At 39.8% G+C, this 23,249-nt stretch overlaps 2 protein-coding genes across 2 annotated transcripts in view; both read right to left on the bottom strand.

Moving 5' to 3' along the window:
• Nucleotides 1-118: 118 nt before the first annotated feature.
• The window catches only part of LOC106179378 (SCO-spondin), a 23,572-nt gene continuing 441 nt past the window's right edge, over nucleotides 119-23,249 (bottom strand). The window contains exons 2-21 of the mRNA XM_087000079.1: nucleotides 22,978-23,142; nucleotides 22,381-22,545; nucleotides 21,624-21,788; nucleotides 21,114-21,278; nucleotides 20,363-20,527; nucleotides 19,764-19,928; nucleotides 19,139-19,303; nucleotides 18,712-18,876; nucleotides 18,274-18,438; nucleotides 17,448-17,612; nucleotides 16,700-16,864; nucleotides 16,099-16,263; nucleotides 15,594-15,758; nucleotides 15,133-15,297; nucleotides 9,743-9,907; nucleotides 6,227-6,391; nucleotides 5,589-5,762; nucleotides 5,157-5,297; nucleotides 4,498-4,923; nucleotides 119-1,793 (exon numbers count right to left, since the gene is read on the bottom strand). Of these exons, the coding sequence (XP_086856205.1) occupies nucleotides 1,714-1,793; nucleotides 4,498-4,923; nucleotides 5,157-5,297; nucleotides 5,589-5,762; nucleotides 6,227-6,391; nucleotides 9,743-9,907; nucleotides 15,133-15,297; nucleotides 15,594-15,758; nucleotides 16,099-16,263; nucleotides 16,700-16,864; nucleotides 17,448-17,612; nucleotides 18,274-18,438; nucleotides 18,712-18,876; nucleotides 19,139-19,303; nucleotides 19,764-19,928; nucleotides 20,363-20,527; nucleotides 21,114-21,278; nucleotides 21,624-21,788; nucleotides 22,381-22,545; nucleotides 22,978-23,142 (3,461 nt within the window). The 3' untranslated portion in view covers nucleotides 119-1,713. The remainder of the gene's footprint in view (nucleotides 1,794-4,497; nucleotides 4,924-5,156; nucleotides 5,298-5,588; nucleotides 5,763-6,226; nucleotides 6,392-9,742; nucleotides 9,908-15,132; nucleotides 15,298-15,593; nucleotides 15,759-16,098; nucleotides 16,264-16,699; nucleotides 16,865-17,447; nucleotides 17,613-18,273; nucleotides 18,439-18,711; nucleotides 18,877-19,138; nucleotides 19,304-19,763; nucleotides 19,929-20,362; nucleotides 20,528-21,113; nucleotides 21,279-21,623; nucleotides 21,789-22,380; nucleotides 22,546-22,977; nucleotides 23,143-23,249) is intronic.
• LOC147764350 (thrombospondin-2-like) lies at nucleotides 11,688-14,985 on the bottom strand. The gene is made up of 4 exons (XM_087000082.1): nucleotides 14,413-14,985; nucleotides 13,863-14,027; nucleotides 12,327-13,715; nucleotides 11,688-11,821 (listed from the first exon to the last, which is right to left on the bottom strand). Exons 1-3 carry the CDS (start codon nucleotides 14,495-14,497, stop codon nucleotides 13,684-13,686), a joined length of 282 nt encoding a protein of 93 aa, XP_086856208.1. The 5' UTR covers nucleotides 14,498-14,985; the 3' UTR covers nucleotides 11,688-11,821; nucleotides 12,327-13,683.

The following is a 23,249-nucleotide window of genomic DNA, read 5'->3' on the forward strand; positions in this document are numbered from 1 at the left end:
ATCTGCGTTCGTGTATGTATGCTACACCGTAAAAAAATAATTATATTATAACAATTCCTGCATTTTATTTAGATCTTGGAACTAATTTCACTCTAATTAAAGTAACAAACACGGTGTATGCGTTTCATCTATATGCATAGTGGTTTATTGAACGTAAGTGAGCAGACGGTCCTGTTGTCTTCGCTTTGTTACATGCTGTCAAGCCATACAAGAGAATTAAGCAAAAGATTTAACTCATAGATACTAATGCCATAACAGTGTATAGAAACTGCCTACACCCATGTAGGCGTTCCTTTAGAATCTATTCAGTAACAGTACCAGTCTAGCTGAAGATATTGTACTTGCTCTACATTTCACATTAAAGAGAGAGGACAAATATTTTGTTAGACTGTCAATCAAACTGTCATTTCCAAGAGTCAAGTTAAATCAGATTTTTTCCACTTGTCCACGTCTCTTAATCGCAAAACGTCAGACAACGAGGGTACAGTTTTTCAAAGCTTTACATTGGGTTATAACTGTTGTTTTAAAAGGAATAAAAGAACACCACTTCAGAGCAGTCAAATTTAGATGGAATTTCGCTGATATTTGAAGACAGTATGATAGAACGTTACCAAATTTTGCCAAAATGTAATTGTAGTAAAGACTTATGCTATTGGGATTTGTAAGTTACGTGATGTAACGGTCTTTCAAGAAATCTTTTCTTCCTTTTAAACAAATGAACAACATTACATAGTAACTGCAGTTCAGTACATGCAGGAAAACGCTGAGACATTTCGTGTCTATGAAGCAGTCCCGGAGCAAAAGAGCGCGCCAGCTTGAAATACGCCTATTTCAATTTTGTCTTGTCCTGCCAAGCGAAAATAAGAACAAAATATACAGTAAGTATGAGTTCATTCCCAAACATTACGTGCCTAAAAGCAGAGGGGGTAAAGCCACATTTATGAATCACAAGCAGTATTATTCAAAGTATTTTACGGTGTACATGTAAGACAGAGCAAGCGTTTTGTAAACCAAGCTACTGAACATTTAATATCAGTTGTAGACGAAGTTCAGCAAAATAGCTGCCCATGTGAAATGTAAATTAAATCTTGCGCTGTCATCGCCAATGACATTGTCCTCTAATTTTGAAAACGCAAAGAGGGACAGTTATTTTACCGATATTACACAGTTCATTTAAACCACACCAACAGGGATAAAACTGAAGATATGCAAATGCTACAATTGCTTTTGGATATATAAATTATAAGTAGTGATGAATGAATAAATAATACTGTCTACAAGCCATAGTCGCTTTGCTCCATAAGGAAACTATTGAAGCCAGGGAACAGTGCCGCTGCATATTACTGGTCCTAGTGTGCGTATTCCACGCCTATCGGGTCTATCTGATGAAACAAAAACAAATAACATCTATAAGCTTAAGCTGAGCATGAAATTAAAACAAGCGAATGGAAAAACATATCTGTAATCAGCGGAAAAAGAACTGCCACTACCAAGGGTATAAAAGACGTCTGGATACACCATCGTGCTCTCAACGCCACAACCTAAAATTTTACGGTGAGTGGATTGAAAAAATACTGAATGCGATAAGAGTCTGATTCAATGAAAGAGAATGAAGGGTGACGCTGAAATAAAGTCTGAGAGAAGCTAGCTAGTTCTGCACTGTATCTAACGCCTGTTAGAGTTTAACTAATTAGTATTGAGCTAATTAGCCGTTTAGTTATCGGTATCATAATCCTTTTCACTACAAACCAATGGTCCCAAATAGTGGTACCCTTCCTCCACGCCTTGTACACCTTAAATCAGGACAAAATTCAGGTTAAGATCAATCCTTTGTCATTCCGAAATAAAGCTACTTGTATTTAGCAATTCAAGCTAAATTTCATGCACTAGTGGATCATGCACTCAGTTGGCGGGGCCTACAAGACTATATAGGTAAATAGGAGATACGTTGAAAGGAACCGTGAGATTAGTGGAATAAAAAGCCTTGGGGAAACAATTCCAGCTCGACGCGAGAATGACATGCAGCGGTAGTAGCTTTGGCGCGCATTTTTTTTACAAGAATCAAACGCTCTACATGCAGAGAATCGAACGATCTACATGCGACTGCCATGCGTTTGTTAAACCCATATGTAATAATGTTTTCGAGAATTAAAGTATATAGCATACCACCACCACCCAAAACTTATAAAATGATAGTTAAGATATTGAAAGAAAAGTAGTTAAAAGAAATACCATTATGCTTATTTTCTACGCCCGAAAATAATTTTGCGCGTGCTTAAAAAAAAATAAGAAAAGGCTCGCTGCATTATTTGGGGTAAGTATATGACGGCGCTTTACTAAGAACCTAGCAAGATACACTGATCTAGAGGTTGATCAGTTAAGTCAATGGCCGGGTAATCTTAAGTGGATCCATCCTTTCTTAATCGGTTTCTTGTCCGAAGTGGCATACCAACGGTCCGAAGTAGTGGTAACCTTGCTCTCCATCGTTACCTGAGATGCATGGAAACAACACATCTTTTTTTATTCTGACGATCGTGTCGGTAAAAAATATGAAATTTTAGTTCATGCGTTTTCCATGCTGTTTTTGTTTTGATAATTTGTTAAAGCATTCTCAGTTTCAATCACAACAAACGTTACTCTCCTCCATGCAAGTCAGTCAAATTGTGGAATTGCATTCCCATGCCTATCATTATCATTATAATTCAGCAAATCTAATAATTATAAGATTGCAAACCGAGGAAGGTACTCAGTCGTTGGCGGGTTCGGTGATGCATATCACTAGATTAAAAACAATCGTAATAATCTGAGGAAGTCAAATCGCTCCTAACAAAACATTGAAAATGTCTTACTATGAAGATACGTCTTGGCCTTTGTTGAGAGTTTCAATAAATGCCAATTGATTGCAGCATTTATTTTCCGTAGATGATGGGAATATCATAGTACACATGCCATGCCCTACACTGCACAAATACATGCGAGTACCTTCTCTCGGGGTATGTTATTCTACATGCAATATAAATCTACGAACTTTTTGGAACATGGCGTTATCTACTAGTATACCTTCAAGACCATGATGTGGATCCAGGCTCACATGCGTTGTCTATCTAACTCTGTGGTTATATAATGGACTCATGCTCACATGCATGATGTGGCTACATTTGAACAATGCCTGTGGAGATGACAAAGTTCCTCGATAAGTACCATGCAAATGGACGGACGAGCGCTCTCATGCAGAGCTAACATCTCTCTATGAAGAAATGAGTACACGTGGATCAAAGCATTCACAGGTCAAAACATGAAAGTTCCACAGGCACTGTGCCAAACCTTGGAGTGGAGATACTTTCAATTCACCTTAACTGAAAAAATGCTTCCGTCTACTTTGACAATGTTAATTTGTATAGAGCGCCCTGTTTTGATTTTGAACAAAAAATCAGGTGGATCTATAAAATGTTTTACTTTTGTTTAAGATGAAGTTAATAAAGGTGACATGAGTGATGATAAAAATTTAATCCTGTATATAAGATAAAATGGGGAGAAAATCATTTCAATATAGCATAAGCAAGAATGAAAAGAAACGCCAAACACAGGTGTCCCCTGATAGCGGGGAGCTGTAGAAGGCGTAACATTTCACATGCAAACTAACACTATGCAGGTGCACGGATTCAAATACAGACCCCAACAATCATGCTTCTCTTATACAGTGTACATCATATTTAAACCAACCAAGAGTAATTTGTGCGTATGACGTCTTTTGAAGATACTAAACATTCTTTTTATTAGTTTTATTTTCCTTTTTACAAAAAAATGTTGTTCAATTTTTTTCTAAAAGACGAAATTTCTTTCATATGGCATGTATAAGCGGTCTTTTTTTCGTAAACAGTAATCTGTAGTTTGTGCATTACTACAAGTTCTTATAAACCTTAAAGCTATAATTCATGTGTCCAAAGACAAAAATATTTTAGCATGAAGGCGTTTTAATGCGTCATTTTAGTTATGCCATATATTTATGAATGACTTTCTCTAATTTCCAAGATCCAAATGTTGAAAATGTACACCTTATTACTGTAAAAATATGAATGTCATGCCAACGGGCCGTCTTGCTCGTGAAATCGGTTTTGTTGAACTCGTTTGTCAGCCACATTATGGAGTAAGGGAGAGAAGCAGATGCACAGATATTCATGGGATCTGGTTGTATATTAAGCAGAGCATGCAAAGTGCAATCAAAAGTTATCAATCAGTTTTTAAAGTATAAATCTAAAAAGGGTTTCTCAAATGAGATATAATTCGAAATTATACTTTGAAGATTAAAATGAATATAATTTTTCTAAGCATATTAAAAAACTCCATACGTTGTTAGTTTCAAATAGAGTTACCGTAAGAAAAACATTTTAATCAATGGTTATTATGAGATATTATGATTATTTGCTTCATTCGACCAGGTGGGTGTTTACGTAAATTCATATATTTAGCGTGGTACTGAGGCAACCCTGGCCTTACCTGTGTCACCGGCGTAAAAGTCCGTCACAGGAAGATCTGGTTTGTACGTTATCCAACCAGCATCTTCGCGCCAAGTGGCGTCATTGGCGTCACAATTGCAAACAGTGCCCGGTTTATGGCACGTGCCGTTCACCCCGCATGCGCACATGTCGCTACCGGGCGGTGCCCCGCCCCAGTAGTACCGGAACTCTCCGTCACGGTTCGCCCAGAAGGTCGTGACGATTTCTCGGCTGGTGGGATGGTGGATAGTAGCCGAATAACATTTCCAGGAGATGAACTGCTTGCATTCCGTCGAGGTGTCTACCAAAAATGCCAACTGCAAAGCGGAGACGGGAGGGAAACCGGGAGAGCCGTATATGAGCGCCAACTGGTATTCACCAGCGCCTTCGTAGCCAATAACTTGAACGGGTTCTTCATTGTTGTGTCCTTATAGAAACATAAGAATAGCATGTATTACTTAACTGTAAATTATATCATAATTTTGTTTTTATTATTGACATCCAGTTCACCTAAAAATCTTTTCAGGTTGACATGTCTTGTCAGGTTAGTTTAATAGGCCTTACACCTGTTGTGTTCACACCATGGTTGTTCTCAGTTATCTCTAATGCTGGAAACTCGTGGTGCAGCACATAACTGAACTGTGAAATTGTTACTCTTACCGACAACAGTGTAGGCTCTCTCTTCAGTAATGTTACAGAAGACTGTAAACGGCTGTACAAAACCGTCTGGGCCGTCAGGATCAATGGGGCCATAAGTGCTAACTGTCAGTCCACGCCTCACCCAGTCCTCGCAGTTCAGAGCTGAGGAGACGAAAGAAAATGAAAATTGCATACTCATGGTAGATGAGCTAATAAACATTTTATTCAATGATAAAAACTGCATATAGGAAAACATATTTCTGCCACAAAATTGAAGAGTTACGACAAAACGCCCACTTAAAAAATGATTAAATAAATAACGGAAAGCAACCCAACGGTTATATTTTCTCAACAGTGAAAAGAAGGACCATATTGGTAAAAACAAGGAACAATAAAGTTGTAACATTTATCGAATGGTTGAGGAGTAAACGAGACATTTTAAGACCAAACTACCTGGATCACATGAGAACACGTGACAAGGGCCAGTCTTCGTGTTGTTCCCAATACAGTCTATGGTGAGATTACCATAAGATTCCATGTCACAGACGCGCGTGCTGTACCGAATACCACCTCCACAGGTGGCGCTGCATTCGCCCCAAGGGGACCACTCCATCCAATCGCCAGGGACTAAAATGGATGACATCACAATAGAATCCAAGAAACTGTTTGGCGTAAGGGTTAGTTATGTGAGCGAAATATGGTTTAGAATGCAAAGCTGGGTTAGAAATGCAAACTGGAAATATGAAAAAAAAATTGAAAAGTGAACATATGGAAATTCGACGAAATGTTTCTAAAAATCTAATAATTTTTCTCCATCCTGTTTGAAATGTCCGTTCACTTTCTAAAAGACAAAGTTTATAAAATATCCTGTATGCGCGCTTCACAGCAGCCATATGATATCGGCGCAAGGTTCGCACAGTATCTGTTCTGGGTGCGTGCAGTATGCATGAAAGCATTCCTTTTAAGAAAAAAATTGGAAAGGTTCAGTTATGGCAGTAAGCAATTGGAAAAATTGAGAGAAAAGCATTAGGAGCGTGTTGATAGTATATCTAGGTGTTGAAGCAGGCGTGTGGCCCAAGGCGTTTACTCACTTGGGCAACCCTGGGGATTACATACACCGGTATCTCCCACTGGCCCTACGCAATCTTTCCCTCCATAATACGGCCCATCACACTGACGAGTTCTACTTCGTTGCCCACCTCCGCAAGTAAGCGTGCAAGTGCCCCATTCGCCCCATGCTTTCCATATGCCGTCGACTGGAGAAAAAGCTTATAAGCGTGAATAGGCAAACCTTTTACAGCATTAGAAAGCATTTTGCAGAGGTGCACGCAAACGCATATAAATCTGAGGATTTTGCCCTCTCTCTCTCTCTCTCTCTCTCTCTCTCTCTCACACACACACACACACACACACACACACACACACACATGCACGCACGCCCATTAAAAGCAAGAAAAATGTGCAGAATTCAATCATTAAAGATCAAATGAGATACTACACGTATGATAAGACACATTAACGTAGTCTTTTGCAAAGCTGAAAGTCGACAAATTGTCAAGAAAAATGAATAAGCAAGCTTTTCACAATAAAAGAAGGGTCTTTGCAAATGTATAAGCTTAAAAGCATAGGTCTCTCTCTCTCTCTCTCTCTCTCTCTCTCATAAAATAAAGAGGTATCATAGATCACTTATTATAGACAAGGTGCGTTGCATTTTCAAAGATTCTGGCGTGAAAAGGTATTAAACGAAAGAAAAAATGCGGACTCAAAAACGCGCAAAAATATAACAAAAGTAAGAGATGTGCGAGCTTATACAAGTGAATTACAGGATGAAATCATGAAACTATCATCAGTAGGACTGGATATTGTCAATAAAGATCAAAAGTGCAAAAATTGGATGATCTGAAAAATAGTAATTCTGGTTGATGAACAGTATGAAAATGAGAAAGCACATGTCTGCCCAAAGCACATGGCACAGGTAGAAAAATTTTCTGTACAAAACGGTGCAGTAAGAAACAAACGCAAAAAAAAAAAAAAAAAACGCAATAAAAATTGTAAAATTAAAAAGTTGAAGTGGTCCTTCTATATATCCAGTGTAATTTTCACGTCTACGAAATGCAGTACTCGCAAACTATACCGGGACAATGATGCGTATTGCAGTCGCGCGAATCCTGTAATGGACCGTCACATTCAGCGCCTCCGAAAAACGGACCGTTGCACACCCTTTCTCGCATTTGTGTTCCTCCGCCACAAGAAACGGTGCATTCTCCCCAAGCTGCCCATGGGTCAAACACACCATCGACTGGAAGACATGTATTGCTTAGACAAATAACGCACAAATACTGATATCTGAGCTCTGGTAAAATATCTGCCAAACGTTCTAACGAAAACCATTCCAATATTCACAAATAAAAAGAAAAACGATGCCATATGTACAAATAAACATTTTACGTGGCCTCGACATTGACTGTGGCCTTAGTACCAAAGTTGTTTTGCCTCTTGAATCATGGAAACGTCCAATACAAGTATAAGGGAACATGCCTGGGCAGTTGTGCTCATTACAAGCTCGGGATTCATCACTTGGTCCTTGGCAATCTGCTCCACCGTAAAAGGGACCGATACAGACTCTGCTCCGGTTTTGATTACCACCGCCACACGAGACGCTGCAAGGTCCCCAGTCCAGCCATTGGTCGAAGACTCCGTCCACTGCAAACCACAACTTGTATTTGAAATAAAGAATTCGCAGACACACACACACACACATCGGCTAACACATGGACGAAAAAGAGATTCAGATTTACATGTACGTGGTTTTCTTTTTGCACCAACTAACCAAACAGCCAACCAATCAAAAACAAGCATACCAAAAAGAAGAAAAATGCCTTCAATTTCTCACATGTTCTTTTCCTGACTTATGTTAAGTAGACCATATTTCCTGAAACTTGCCTGGGCAGTGATGCGTATTACATGGCTGGGTTTGGTTCCAGGGCCCTTCGCAATCTTTGCCGCCATAAAATGGCCCTGTACACGTCCTGTTGCGATGCTGCTGTCCTCCCCCGCAAGACAGGCTGCATGAATACCATTCTGACCATTGTACGAACACTCCGTCGACTTGTAAAATAACCAGTAACAGGTCGAAAAATTTAACATGGAAATCAGGCACAAGGGTGGTTAAATCTTGCTTATGTATTTGACAAAAAGACGCCATGTGCTTGTTTTGTTAGTTTTTACGTAAAATGCTCTGATTTGGTTTATTGCTGTCCATTTTCGAGCCTCTGAATACTTGCTCCAAAGCGTTGTCAAGAATAAGTATTCTAAAAACCATCTTATATCTTAGAAAACAATAATTTTTAAAATGTTTGTAAGATTTGAAACACGGGTGGAATCAATGAACTTAACTTATCGAGTTCTACGTAAACTGATTCATTTATAATTTACCTCAAACAATGTACTAAACAAACATCAACTAACGAGGCAAGAACACCAGACTGCACACAAACAGGAAAACAACACGTCAATATAGTCTCCTGAAAGAATTAAAAATAAAAATACTACACAGGCATGACCCTTAAAATTTGGTGGCATACATATTTTAAAGTAGACGTCTTCAATACGCGCTTTCAAATCAAACGCACAGAATGCAAACACAGAAAACTATTGCTCATTAAAATACAAGTAGAATAAAAACACATAACCAAGAATAATGACCAAACCCTTTCATTCAAAAACCAATTTTATTTCGAAAAAAGACTCATGACAAAGATACAAAAAAGTAATGCACTCTAAATCAGATCAATTGAACAAACACAAAAATGCAGACATTTCATTTAACAATACCCACATTCATGAGATGCAAAACTAAACAAAGTTAAAAGATTGTCATATGTATTTCACACTCAAAGCTCAAATATGTACAAAGACAGAAGTCCACAGATTGACACGTTTTTCACAATACACTCTAGTAATATACCACAGACAAGCAAAAACGAAAAGAAACTATACACCAAGAGCAATCACCACCCAAAAACCTCATACCCGGACATTCGTGAACATTACACGCCTGAGTTTCATTAAAATCGCCTTCACATTCGCGTCCGTGGAAGAAAGGACCCACACAGACTCTGTGTCTGCCCTGGGTTCCCCCACCGCAAGAAACACTGCAGCCTCCCCAAGACGACCAATCCGAGAATTCGCCGTCGACTGGAACGACACATCATCTTAATTTTCTCGACAAATATCGGGCGGATTTAAGAAATCCACGAGAGACCAAAAATACAAAACACGCGGAATTGTAAAAAAGCAATGGATGTTTTAGAGGTGTACATAAGAAATAGTTAATACAAGTTATTTGAAATATATCTTTCCACGAAGTGTTATCTGAAAAAGAATTTTGATATCACAGGATATGAATCAATTAAAAAAACTGAAGAAAACAGAACTAAACATACCGCATTTTTTGTTTTTACAACTGAGGATATGGATACTACTAATAATAATTTGAAAATCACGGTCAATGCATTTAGTTAACAAAATCCATAAACTAAATTTAAACTGTCATCTAACAAACATTAACCATTCATAAAACTCGAAACAGAAGTGTATATTCTTACTTGGACAAGGGTGAGAATTGCAGGCCTGGGACTCATTCCAGCTGCCCTCGCAGTCCCTCCCCTTGTGGTACGGCCCGTCACAGTCACGGTATCTCCACTGTATCCCTCCGCCACAAGACACGCTGCAGTTATCCCAGTTCGACCATTGCCTCCAGACACCGTCAACTGGAATAGGGAAGGAGGGTTTGAATTGATGCGAGGAACAGGGTGACAAAAATACTTATCACGGACGTGGAACGAGTAACTGTATTTTACGTTTAAATTTTGATTCAGCTGTTGCGTGCACTTTTCCATCTTACTTTTATAGTTTGCTTTATAAAGACACTAAGCATGTCACAACATGTTATAAACATTAAATATGTAACAAACGTGTTATCTTCTATTATTTTCAAAAGAGAACGAAAAGCAACTGTTCTTCAACTGCCACATAAAACAAGAAACACCAATATATATCTAACAATTAAGCAAGAAATGTGCATGTATAAACCAACATATTAAAAATATTATAAATCACACATATGATTTTAAAAACTATATAGCTTCACTGATATATAATCTCATTTGGATATGTGTAGACACCATTTAAACAACAAAACAAAATGTACCATTAAAATCCAGTAAACTATGCATAAAGCGCAAAGACCAAATAGATATCCATTGAGACTGCGCATAAGTACCAATCTGTTAACATCTCAATACAAAGAAGCAGAGAAACCAAAATTTTAAGAGGGTGACGTAACACTTCGCCCGTCCCTGGCTGAGGCGATCTGTAAAAGTGTGAATTTTGGAGCATTATGCGAGACTTGTTTTTCGCATTGGTACGGTACAGGGACTGAATTCACCAAGCCCCCCCCTTATGTATGCTTTGTGGAAATCAATGGATATCCATATGGTTCTAGTAAATAGTTAAAAGTGTCAAGATAAAAAACTATCACCCCTAAACACCAAGAGAAAGTACACTATGAAGAGGAGTCAGGTGTAGAAACACAGAAAAGATCTACGAGTAAAAGTAGACAGACGCGAGTGGCTCATTCAGTCAGCATCTCAGCAACTCTATCTCCTGAATTCTTGATCACCAATTGCAGATTCAACGCCCTGCCGGATCTGAAGTGCATTTCATAGCTCTGCTTGACAAGCGCTGTAGTTCTGTTCAGCCGAGTACAATCCTAGGTTCCTCGGACAGGGGTCCAAAAGATCACATGCATATGAATCACACAGTTGCACCACTGATGACAAGGTTTTTGAACGTGAGGCCACACGTAAAACGATGTAATTTCATAATGATTGTTATAAATGTGGACTCACACACGTGATACATTCAGATGACACGTGATACATTCAAATGACACGTAATTCAGACCTGGGCACGGATGTGTATTGCACGGTTGTGAGCTGTTCCAGCTTCCTACGCAGTCCTCTCCTCCGTAAAAGGGGCCTGTGCACTGCCGGTATCTCCACTGTATACCTCCGCCACAGGATAAATCGCAGGCGTCCCATTCGGACCACTCCTCAAAGACGCCGTCAACTTGATTAAACAGGTTTAAACATTAATGGAGAGACCATCTCTGAACGTTTTTCCATTCCATGTCTACATACATTTTGAGATGATGCAGAGTATGTTCATAGTATACTATTGCGCATAATTTGGAGACATTGTGAGTAACATAATGTTATGTATCTGACGAATTTCAATACGGAGTGAGACATTTTCTGACAACACATACATAATTATTTAACAGTTTCATCGTGACCAACTGCAATGCAGCATCAAATATTAATCCAACTACACTAATATTTTGCCCATTGACCGTATTAAGTCGGTTAAAGGAACTAGAGAGCATATTCAAAACGACGTTCAAGTCTCTAATAAACAAAGTTGACAACACTCCACATCTAAGTTTCTATACAAAATACCGGGACAGTGGTGAGTATTGCAATCTCTGGTGTCCACAAGAGCTCCGATACAGTCTTGACCACCGTGGAAAGGTCCGTCACAAGTCCGCTCTCGGTTCTGCGTTCCCCCTCCGCAAGTGACGTTGCACGTTTCCCATTCAGACCATTGAGTGAAAACTCCGTCGACTAAGAAGTAGGCATTTCAAAGTCTAAATTCTTGCAAAACATTGCATCAAGACTATGTCCAAAATAAAACTCTTTTCCCACTCGGGCGTGTTAACAAAGATTACATAACAAAATATGGTTTCCTACATTTTACTATGGGTAATACTAAGGCTAATACACTACCAGGGTATTACTAAGGGGAAAGCCGTAAATATTATCTCTACTGCATGCCAAAAAAGTACGCGTTTCCATGCCATTAAATAATATCTAATATTTGTTTACACAACCGTTTACATGCCATCAATTACAAAGAACATTGTAAAGCCATAGCTATTAAATATGGTATTATTTCAGATCACTCTAATAAACCAAAATTAAATCTGACTCAAGCTTGCTCAACCAATACTATACTATTTTTCCAGCTACAGCCGTTTGCCCTGCACTAGTAACAATTCACTGTATATTTATTTGTATTTATACACAAGTAAATGCACAAGCAGATACACACACGTATTACAAAACATACCGGGACATGGGTGAACGTTACACTCCTGAGACTGATTCCTCGCTCCAACACAATCCGCCCCGCCGTGTGCCACGCCCCAGCACTCCCTGCTACGCCACTGTATCCCGCCGTTACAGCTGACCGAACACTGCCCCCAGTCTGACCAGAGACTGAATGAGCCATCCACTAAAATTTTAACAGCAAAGGCGATAAGCTATACCATGTGTAAACAGAATGCGCCTGTTGTGGTACTGTTGACACCTGTGTAGCATTAAGCAGCGTTCGCAGCAATAGATGTAATTAAAAGAGTTGTAAAAGATGAGATATAGTTAAGCAAGTTTAAGCTGCACTACTTGATGTCAAAAAAGTCTAGCAAAAAAGTGTTGACTAAAATTGCAGCAGAAAGTGGGGATCATCCAAGGTAGAACAAAGATTCGAGGCTTGGCGAAAAATGAAGCGATATTCCCAAAAAGTGCCGACAGCCTCTTTTTAGCCTATCTCGGATGGTCCCTATTAGCAAAGCATTATTTGCACCTTAAAAGTAAGCAAAGTCGAGTTAAATTTGTTCACGTTTCACCAGTTCCAAATACTTTAATTCAAAGAAACAACGTGTGTGTTCATACTATTTAGCAGTTGGACATACCTGGGCATGCGTGCTCATTGCAAGCGCGTGAGTCATTTTTAGGACCCTGGCAAGCCAGGCCCCCGTAGTAAGGGCCATCGCATACTCTATTTCGCGACTGCATGCCACCTCCACATTCACGAGAGCATGCTTCCCATGCTGTCCATTCTTGCCATACTCCATCCACTGATTTACATAATAAGTAAATAAATAGGTGCCGATACGATAGTTTCCATATAGATACATATTTATTCTTTAACAGGGCCTGTGATATTACTACAGTCACAACAACATGCGTGTTGAAACATGTGGAGTGCATAAAGGGCAAGGTTTCAGGCTATAGATTCGTTTGTATGCCCGAGTGACAGTTGTTACTGAAGACTGGTATGCGAGCGTGAAGGGTAGTAACGCTACGCCCTAATTTGATTGATCTGAGATTGCCCCCAAACGATGCACAAACACGCCTGTGTAATGCCAAACGAAAGTGAAAGACAATCGTTATGCCTTATTCAAAGATTGCACGGATTGCACACGATGCTCAAATACTGTCGATGCAAATGTGAGTGAAAGGTATAAGCGCTATACCTTTATATCTGGTATTGCTGATGACAAATACTCACACGATGCCAGTATAAGTGTTTATATTAATTCACACAAAAAATAACGTGTATAGCGCGATTATCTTTTATTTATCTATTATATACTTTAACAAAATTAACACTGTCTCTTTGAATCACACGTGCGGTGTGTTCACTCTTAGTGCTGTGGTGGCGAACTCCAAACTGGCCCTTAAAAGAGAAACACAGTTAAATTAGAAAAACATTAATGATAAATGTTAACCACTTAAATGAAATTTTTATAAATGTTTACGATCGTTCGATATATTTCACAATAAGGTGTCAGGTCAATTGACTGAAAACGCTTTTACAACGTACCGGGACAATTATGGGTATTGCATTGCATGAATTCCTCGCTGTCGCCCTCACAACTTTTGCCGCCATGTTGGGCGGCAGCGCAACTCCTGTAGCGCCTTTGAATACCACCGCCACATGTGACATTACATGTGAACCACCTCGTCCACAAACTCCATGCTCCATCCACTGGAAGTAAGGCAGTGGACATTGGTTTACGATTCAGATTTATGATTCAGAATGGTCCGTGACGGTGTTTTCGTATCATTTTGATTTTTTCAAATTTAACACAGAAATACTGCAAGATTGAATGGCTGTATATATTTTGTCCAAGGTCGAAAATGTGTTCAAGTGAAAATGCTCGTATTTAAGATAAAAGGGTAATTGAATAGTTATTTTTCGGATTGCATCCTCTAATGTTCAGACCAAACTTTGCCAGCTAGGCTAGTTAGAATCGTCAGGTATGTCATACATTAACTGTCATACATTTACTAACACATTAGAATGTTTTAAACAGAGCTTAAGTAGAACTAATTAATAAAAACAAATTTCGATTTGTATATACAACTTTTACCTGGACATGGGTTGTCGTTGCAAAAGCCTGTCTGGGTCGACTCTCCTTCGCACATTTGGCCGCCGTAGCGTGGCAGCATGCACATGCGCGAGCGCCGCTGTGTCCCCCCTCCGCAGCTGGCAGTACAAATTGCCCAGGTTGACCAACTTAGCCATTGTCCATCCACTGTAAATGTACACTTAGATGGTCAAGTTGACGTTTTTGTTAGCAGCACAAGTGCCATGAGAAACTTAAGCTTGCCAAATTTTGATTAGTGTTTTTTTTTTTTGTCACACTGTAAATGAGAAAACCAAGTATTATGAAAGCTGTTCACTTTTTGAATTTTTCCACAACTATCGAATATCCGAAAAATGATTGGATAAAGTTGCTTATTTTGGACAGAATCAATCACAAGTGCAAAATGCTGAAAATTCGAGTTCTGGCAATATCTTCTTCACACGTGCAGAAACGCTTGGAAAGCGCTGGAATGCGTCCAGCGAGAGAAGGAAAATATCATTGGTACCAGGAAAAGATTCAGAGTTTCAACATTAGTATTTAGATTAATTCGTGAAGAACCGAACTGAATCCTGCCGTAGTGTTAAGAGTTACAGAGAGAAAGCAAGGGTTGCACACCAAGCATGCAACAGGTTAGTACCACTCCATGGAACAAGGAACAACACGGTGACAATCTCCACTCCACGCGTGCTAATAGAGCGAATCCGTCGCAGCGGATCAGTTTACCAGGACAGTTGTGCTCGTTACAAGCTCTGGTTTCATTTGCCGGCCCGTCACAGTCAGCACCGCCGAAAAAGGGACCGATACATTCTCTGGAATGCCACTGTTCCCCTCCCCCACATAGATGTGAGCACTCGCTCCATTCCGTCCAATTGCTCCAAATGCCATCAACTGAAACATGAAAGCGGTGAGATACATACATTTTCTTCATGACTACATGATTTGGTTTTGAAATTTGATTTTAAAAATTTTGAGAAAATTTTTCATAATTTGCATTTGGGAGTAATATATACCATCAAAAGGTACTGCTAATTTCTTAATGACAAGAGTAAATTCGAGAACCAAAATGTTACGTCAAAATATTCGCCTTGTTTTCTTTTTTACAACATCAATAAAAATATTTCCAAATAAAAATTTATGACAGTAAACAACCTTCAGTCTTTTAAAGCCTTTGCTGAAGAACTTACCGGGGCATTCATGAGTGTTGCACTGCCTGACATCAGTTGTATTCCCAGTGCAATTCTGACCTCCATATAACACCTCGGAGCACGTGCGCGTCCTGTCCTGCTCCCCTCCTCCACAAGAGACAGAGCACTGACCCCACTCTGACCACTCGTTCCATTGACCGTCGACTGGAGTAGAACGATTATGTATTTAATTACACCTAGATAGAATTGTGCACACCTAATTTTTATTGCGCAAAGTTTTTGACGGTTCTGAATCTTTCAGAAGGTTTCTAAATATCAATTTATTATAGTTTCAAACACGTACAACTTGTTAGGTCATCTGTAATTGACTTTATAAAACATCAAGGAAAACAAGGTAAAACATATTAGCTTGCCTGTGTGTAACCAAATTACTATGATAAGCCTATGCCAGTGGTTGTTATGAGTGTTTTAGAAGCACATGTTAAAATGTTAGCAAGAAAAAACTACTTAGGCGCGAAAATCAACATTAAAAAATGAAACTTACTGGGACACGGATGAGTGTTGCATTCCTGTTGCTCACGCGCTGCGCCCGAGCAGTTTGCCCCACCGTAGTACGGCCCGTCACAGTCACGTGAACGATTCTGTATACCTCCGCCACACGTCACTGTGCAAACCGTCCATTCTGTCCAATTTCCCCAAACACCATCAACTAGAGAACCGAGAGGGAGAATTTGCTGTACACGACAAAGAAAGCCTTGCCCCTCTTGCAGGAGGGTAGGAATGAAGCTGCTAGAACACCGTAAATAGCAAAAGTAAAATGGATACTACTGCTACCATAAGCATTAAGTTACTACTTAAATGAAAATGGAAGTGATGCCAAGAGGATTTAAACGCAAAATAGGGGAGTTCCCAGAGTAGGGTGCATTTATATATATATGTATCTAGATGTACCACTAAATATATCAGTACATGCAAAGAATGAAGTGTAGCACGCAGAAAAGCAAATAACGTGTCTTTCCGCTTAGACTGATCCAACTCTGCGAAGCTTCTCCAAAGATTGGACCATCAAACCCAAGAAAAGTGCACCTTGTTTTGGTACATTGAGTTGGTGGACTGTGAATTACGATTAGCTAGTTTTAACCTACTTGGACACTTATGTGTGTTGCAAGTCTCAGATTCGCTCCATGCTCCCTCGCAATTTTTTCCGCCGTGATATGGGCCGTCACACGTTCTGTCCTTCCACCTGGTCCCGCCCCCGCACTGGACTGTGCAGTTCGACCACTCGCTCCAGCTGGTGAATACGCCGTCAACTGAAATACCAACACTTAATTTCAGTCATATCTGATGTATTAGAGAACCATTTACTGAAATAAGAAATAATAGAGCCAGACTATTATTTTAATATCGCCATTAAGCGTGCGGAAGAAGGAGGGGCGAATAGACGCAGACTGGTAACACTTGACAAAGAAGCAAGGAGGAACATATACAAGTAGGAATGAACAACAGAAAAACTACAGCTGGCAAGGTACGGGGATGGATGTTTTAAGCTCAGAGGAGAGCACAAGATGCATGGTTACTTCAAATAATCAATTAAGTTAACAACGAATAACAGTAACAACAACCCGGCTGGTACCAGTACAAAATTGCCTTTATTTATAGGACAATAGAAAATGTGATATGATGATTTATGTTACCAAAATTTAAGTAAATATTTTAGTTTAAACCAATATGCACGTGATGACAGTTACCTACCAGTGGTTAAACGAAGACGGGTGCAAATGACAAGATACTAGTAAATGCCATTTTAACAATGTTTACCCTTATATTACACAAATTCAAATAAATCATCAATAACAAGAAAATAAATATCTGTAAATATCTGTAAACCATTACCTGGGCAGTGGTGAGTGTTACAGGCCTGAGATTCGTTCCAGTTTCCCTGGCATTCCTTTCCACCGAAAAACGGCCCAATACAGCCCCTGTAGCGCCACTGTGTGCCGTTCCCACAGCTGGTACTACAGGTGTCCCAGGCCGTCCAGTTACCCCATACTCCGTCCACTAAAGACATAACAATAAGATTATGCATATATGGTATCGAAATCTCATCAGAAACATACTAATTTCTTGAATTCATAAGACTGGCTTTTTAGTATTGTTCTATATGCTCGTCTTTTCTCATAATTTAATCATTAATTTTTCGGGCTGATGTTTGTATCTTGCATACTGTCAATATAAAACGTTTCATGACAGTTCTGTTACATTTAATCTATAGTGAGCATACAAATATTTGTGGTGAAGTGACTAGCAGATGTGAATTTATCTGCTATTATGGTTTCTAATTAAGTAAGGGGGCACATTTATTAGGATTCTATAACTAATATTTATATTCTGGTAGCCTATCATGCCATCTGACAGACCGCTATTGTGTTTAGCGGTACCTACGTTTCTTTGTTGACTAAACATAACATATAGATATTGGCCAAGGCAATTATTTCAAAATACCATTGCCACGATTTTAAAATTGATTTCCCACTGTAACATAGGGCAAGTATCATATTAATTTAAATGGCAAAAGAATATATGTATAATCCACACCACGATAAATGTTAAAAATGCCTTAACTGACATTGCTTCTTTCAGACTTTCTTTTTGCCTTGATTCATTTAACATTTATTAATTTGACACGTTTTCTTTCCGTGAGGAGACCCAATATATGTACCTGCACATTCGTGAGTGTTGCAATTTCTAACTTCCTCCGTAGGTCCGTGACAGTCTTCACCTAGGAAATACGGACCGTCGCACTCTCGGGTCCTATTTTGTGTTCCTCCGCCACACGACACATCGCAATTAGTCCAGTTACTCCAAGCTTTCCAGATCCCATCAACTACATGGAAATAAGTGGGCAGTGAACCCATTTATGTGATTTATAAAACGCGATGCCATCATGTTCAAAACTCGTTCACTGTCACTCGCCGGCGTTATCGCTTGACTAACTTGCCTTGCCCATGCATTCAAGCTTGTGCTCTACCAAAAATAAACTAGAAAATGCTGTCTAATGAGCTATGACATCAAGGTTATTCTATATATACTCTACATACACACCAATATATTACAATACAATGTGCGCAGCTAAGCAATAGTGGATACCACGCAATACCTGGACACTCGTGCACGTTGCATGCCTCTACTTGACTGGCATCTCCAGTACAATTTCGACCACCGTAATAAGGTCCGGCACATGTCCGGAACCTTGACCGTTGCCCAGTTCCGCATGATCCACTGCAGTTGGTCCATGCTGACCACGCTCGCCATTTCCCATCGACTGAAGATGAAAAATATGAAAAATATATAAAGTGGATGACACTTCTGTAAAACCACTTATGTTCATCGAATGTATAACAATACTGGTATTAATCTAGCAATAATCAGTCAGGTTGCACTTAGTATTTATACATGTAATTACTCAAGTGTAGGTCTTGGTTTAATTGCTTTCAAAATAAGTTGTTTTGCATACATCTGCTTTGAAAAGGGTTCACATGCAAACCACAAAGAAACCACACTGTTTTCCTTTCACAGTAACTTACTTGGACAATGGTGCGGGTTGCAGTCCTGGTACTCGATGTTGCTCCCGGTGCAGTTGCTGCCGCCATGGAGACCCGCTATGCAGTCCCGGACACGTGACTGCTGTCCACCACCACAACTGACATTACAGGTTGACCACTCAGACCACACGCCCCAGTAGCCATGAACTTGTGAGAGAAAATTACGCAAGAGAATTAGGAGAACAAAAAAGTGCGAGCATGCGGTGGAAGCCAAGCGGAACTTGCTGCTATATTGGATCTGCCAACGCCCATATTGGACGACCCAATCTGAGACATTCTCTGAAAAAAATATCTGGAAATTTCTTGCCATTTGATTTTCACCTGTAGCAAAAAGAGAGCGCACTGTTTCACAAAAGAATTAACATAAACATCTACTTCACTGTACAATCTATGCGACATAAATTAACAACGTCCATCTAAGCAACACTGAAGCACTAAAGACTAAACGTAAGGGACGAAAACATATAATAAGATACTAGCAGGACACTACAGTTCTGATGGCACAATCTTGTATTATAACCACGCAAAAATTTCCAAATCGCGCGTGTCAAACAAACTCTATAGACATCTCCTGCCCTATACATTTCTACTCCCAGATGTGTCTTACTTGGACACGGATGGGTGTGACAATCTTGATACTCGACAGCGGGCCCTGAACAGTTAGCCCCGCCATAAAACGGACCGTCACACGAACGCTGCCGAGACTGAATTCCACCGCCACAGCTAACGTTGCAGCTGTTCCATTCGGTCCAAGCTTCCCAGATTCCGTCAACTGTTAAAAAAGAAAATAATCGTGAAAAATTACAAGGAATTGAAAAAAATAAGGGATTTTAAGGGATTTTAACTTTTTACAGTTTAGCTCCGACCCCTTCACCAAAAGCTAAAATGGGTTTTCATAAATAATAAATTAACATATACACGTAGCTTTAAAACCAACACCGATATCAGATTATATGCAAGCAGCAGCGTGAGCACATAAAAAATACAAAAATGATTTTACCTCAGAGAAAGTGTTTTAAATGAAACTTCAAAAACGAAAGAAAAGCTCAAATCTTAAAAGCGGCCGGATGATAACATATCAAATGAATTGTTTCTCAGTTTCCAAAAACAAAAATTCAGTTTCGCATTTTCATAGGGACAATGGCCAAAAGTAAAATGTTTTTTTAAATACATATCACCATCTTCGACTCCACACATCACCGTTACCTGGACAATAGAAGTCATTGCATATCTTGGAATCGATATCTGGTCCCGAGCAATTCAGACCGCCATAAAACGGCCCGGTACAAGTTCTGTAGCGGTGTTGCATACCACCCCCGCAGGTGACATTGCAGGTGTCCCAGGAGGTCCAGTTGGTCCAGACACCGTCAACTGAAAATGAGCAAAGTGACTTATGCACCAAGCCTTCAATAAAGTCCACTTACTTTACATATGTCGCCTTTACTGCACCATAAAGCGTAGCAGTCTTATAAATAGGGACACTAAAACTGCTTCAATGAGTAATCTTAAAGGCCACATAAAAAGTAAGAGCACAAGAATTCACAATGACGTTTAGCAGCAAACTGTAAGCTGAACACAGCGGCTTTAAGTTTTGGCAAAAACGTAAGAGCAAAATATATTCCATATGAAAGGCTAGTTTTGAAAGTGAATTGATTGAGTTGGTGACAAAGCTGAGAACAAACATCAAGAATGGCATCAAAAGTGATCTGAGTTAATAAGAAAGCTGCGAGTACGACATTTATACAGTAATGCGTAATAAATGGACAGACCTTATCACTGGAACATGAATGCACTTTAACGCAATTTGGTTCGCTGGGAAGTTAAAATAACGTTAATCAAACATTTACATAGGAACCACGCGCAGCGGCAAAGTTCATTTGTACATAAATCACATCGGTGAGGATATATAGATGATTCAAAAGAACACAAGACCAACTTAGCACTACCCTAGCAATACCTGGACAGTGATGAGTATTGCATGCCTGAAAATCCTCTGTTGGACCAGAGCAGTTGGCACCACCGAAGAACGGTCCGTCGCAGACCCTCCACCTGCTTTGAATTCCACCGCCACAGGTCGTATTGCACGTACCCCATGCGGACCACGTGACCCAAACGCCGTCAACTTAAACATACCATACAAAGCGCATAAGAAATGAATTAAAATGAAAGCTTAAGCTAGAGTAACAAGACTGGAGGACTTCGTCCACACGAGATGGTCAATTATGTCCCTTGGTCTCCAAGGTGTCTGTGTGTCAATTACGCTATCTTGAAAACAGGTCATACATCTTTAGGTGTCAGGGTCACTAAAGTTAAATCTATTTCCAAATACACATTTTCAATGTCTTATATACATGTATTGCTTAAATAAGATAAACCTTCAATCTGGTACCGCCCTAAGCGTTTCGAACCTCGATCGATTTCATTAATATTTCATCATCACGATTTCTAGGAATTCCATTCAACTTACTTGGACAATTATGTGTATTGCAGGCTCTTGACTCAGTGAAGGGACCGGAGCAATTTTGCCCGTGATAGAATGGGCCATCGCATTCACGAGAACGGCCCTGGGTGCCGCCGCCACACGAGAGAGAACACGTCTCCCACTCTGACCAGGCCTTCCAGACACCGTCCACTGGAAATTGTAATTTAAGAATATGGACCAGTTACTTAATGGTAAGGGCCGTAATAAAAAACGATCCAAGAGTGTCCCACATGTCACTTCATCCCTTAACTTCACAGTGGTGGACTTACAGGGGTGGGGAACATACGGTAATATCCAAAACAAGGGGGGGATACTGTTCAAGGTTCTGTCCTTGAAGGCCAAGTAAGGTTATGACCAAGGCCACTCGGAAATTAGTCCACCACTGTTTTGAGATGCAAGATGTTATGTTTTGATAACCAGTTCGCAACAATGAAAAGCATAGATAGTCTTAGTTTAGAAATTAACAGAAAAAGCTTAGCAATGCTAAATTACATCTATAATTCGAAACACAGAAACAGTGAAAACGCGCCGGCGACGCACAAATCAGTAGTGAAAAGCATGAACTAAGCGCGAGCACTTGACGCCGTTTCGTTCAGTGGCAAGCTTAATTTATGAGCATACACACAAAAAAAACTTATCTTATAAAGTCTTTTACTATTGATCTTTACAGTCTGTTTCTTCTTTTTCGCTGCAACGTGATAAATGCAATGGAGATAAATAATACAAAATATCCAGAAATTACCGGGGCATTGATGAGTATTGCATTCTTGAACGTCTGTTGGGTCACCAATGCAGTCAGTGCCATTGTAGAAAGGCCCGTAACACGATCTGTTACGCATTTGGGTACCATTACCGCAAGACACAGTGCACTCAAACCACTCGCTCCATGCTTGCCATACGCCATCGACTGAAACAGAAAAGCATTTTACCTTGAAATCGCCGCACGAAATGAACCTGATAGCAGCAAAAACAATCAAGAGATAACACGTTCAGTTGAAGTTGAATTGTGTGCGGACAGTTCACGCCTGAAATGAGTACGCTTGCTCAGTTATTACCGTACCATGTATCAATCAGTACTGGCAGGCTTATGTAGTATCAAGAGTTTCTCTCTTTTACTCTATCTTTGAGTAAAATGTGATACGACTAAGTCGCTCCTTTATAATCCAAATTATTATCCAAATACGGTTAAAATACATGTAATTATGAACTTAAACGATATTCACTGTAGCAACAGGTATGCAACCCTATCCTAAAGTGAACGTCCTGGACCACCATCGGGGCGCTAGATCGCATTCTGTCCATATTAAGAAATCACGCCGTATTGCACGTGTGGACTTACTTGGACAATTGTGTTCGTTGCAAGCCCGGGTGTCGGTTGGAGAACCTGGACAATCTTCTCCACCATAGAACGGACCATAGCACACACGGGTCCGGCCTTGCTGTCCACCTCCACAAGATACACTACACGATGCCCACTTGCCCCACGTGTCCCATACACCGGCCACTGCAAGCACATATATATGTAATAGAATAGTTTACGAATTTTAGTGTGTCAAACGCACACCACATATATATCAACTTTAACAAAAAAGTGATAAAACGAAATCAGCC

Source organism: Lingula anatina, chromosome 1 (genome assembly GCF_051362555.1).
Source record: "Lingula anatina isolate TDL-2025a chromosome 1, LinAna3.0, whole genome shotgun sequence".
In the NCBI taxonomy this organism is placed as follows: Eukaryota; Metazoa; Brachiopoda; class Lingulata; order Lingulida; family Lingulidae; genus Lingula; species Lingula anatina.

Excerpts from the sequence above, each read along its gene's own strand:
- LOC147764350 (XM_087000082.1), bottom strand. The coding sequence starts at position 14,497 with ATGTGCATGCTGCCACGCTACGGCGGCCAAATGTGCGAAGGAGAGTCG. Across the intron at positions 14,028-14,412 it reads CAACGACAACCCATGTCCAG|TGGATGGAGCATGGAGTTTG; the intron begins GTAAAAGTTGTA and ends CCTTACTTCCAG. Across the intron at positions 13,716-13,862 it reads CAATACCCATAATTGTCCCG|GGCCAGTTTGGAGTTCGCCA; the intron begins GTACGTTGTAAA and ends TTCTCTTTTAAG.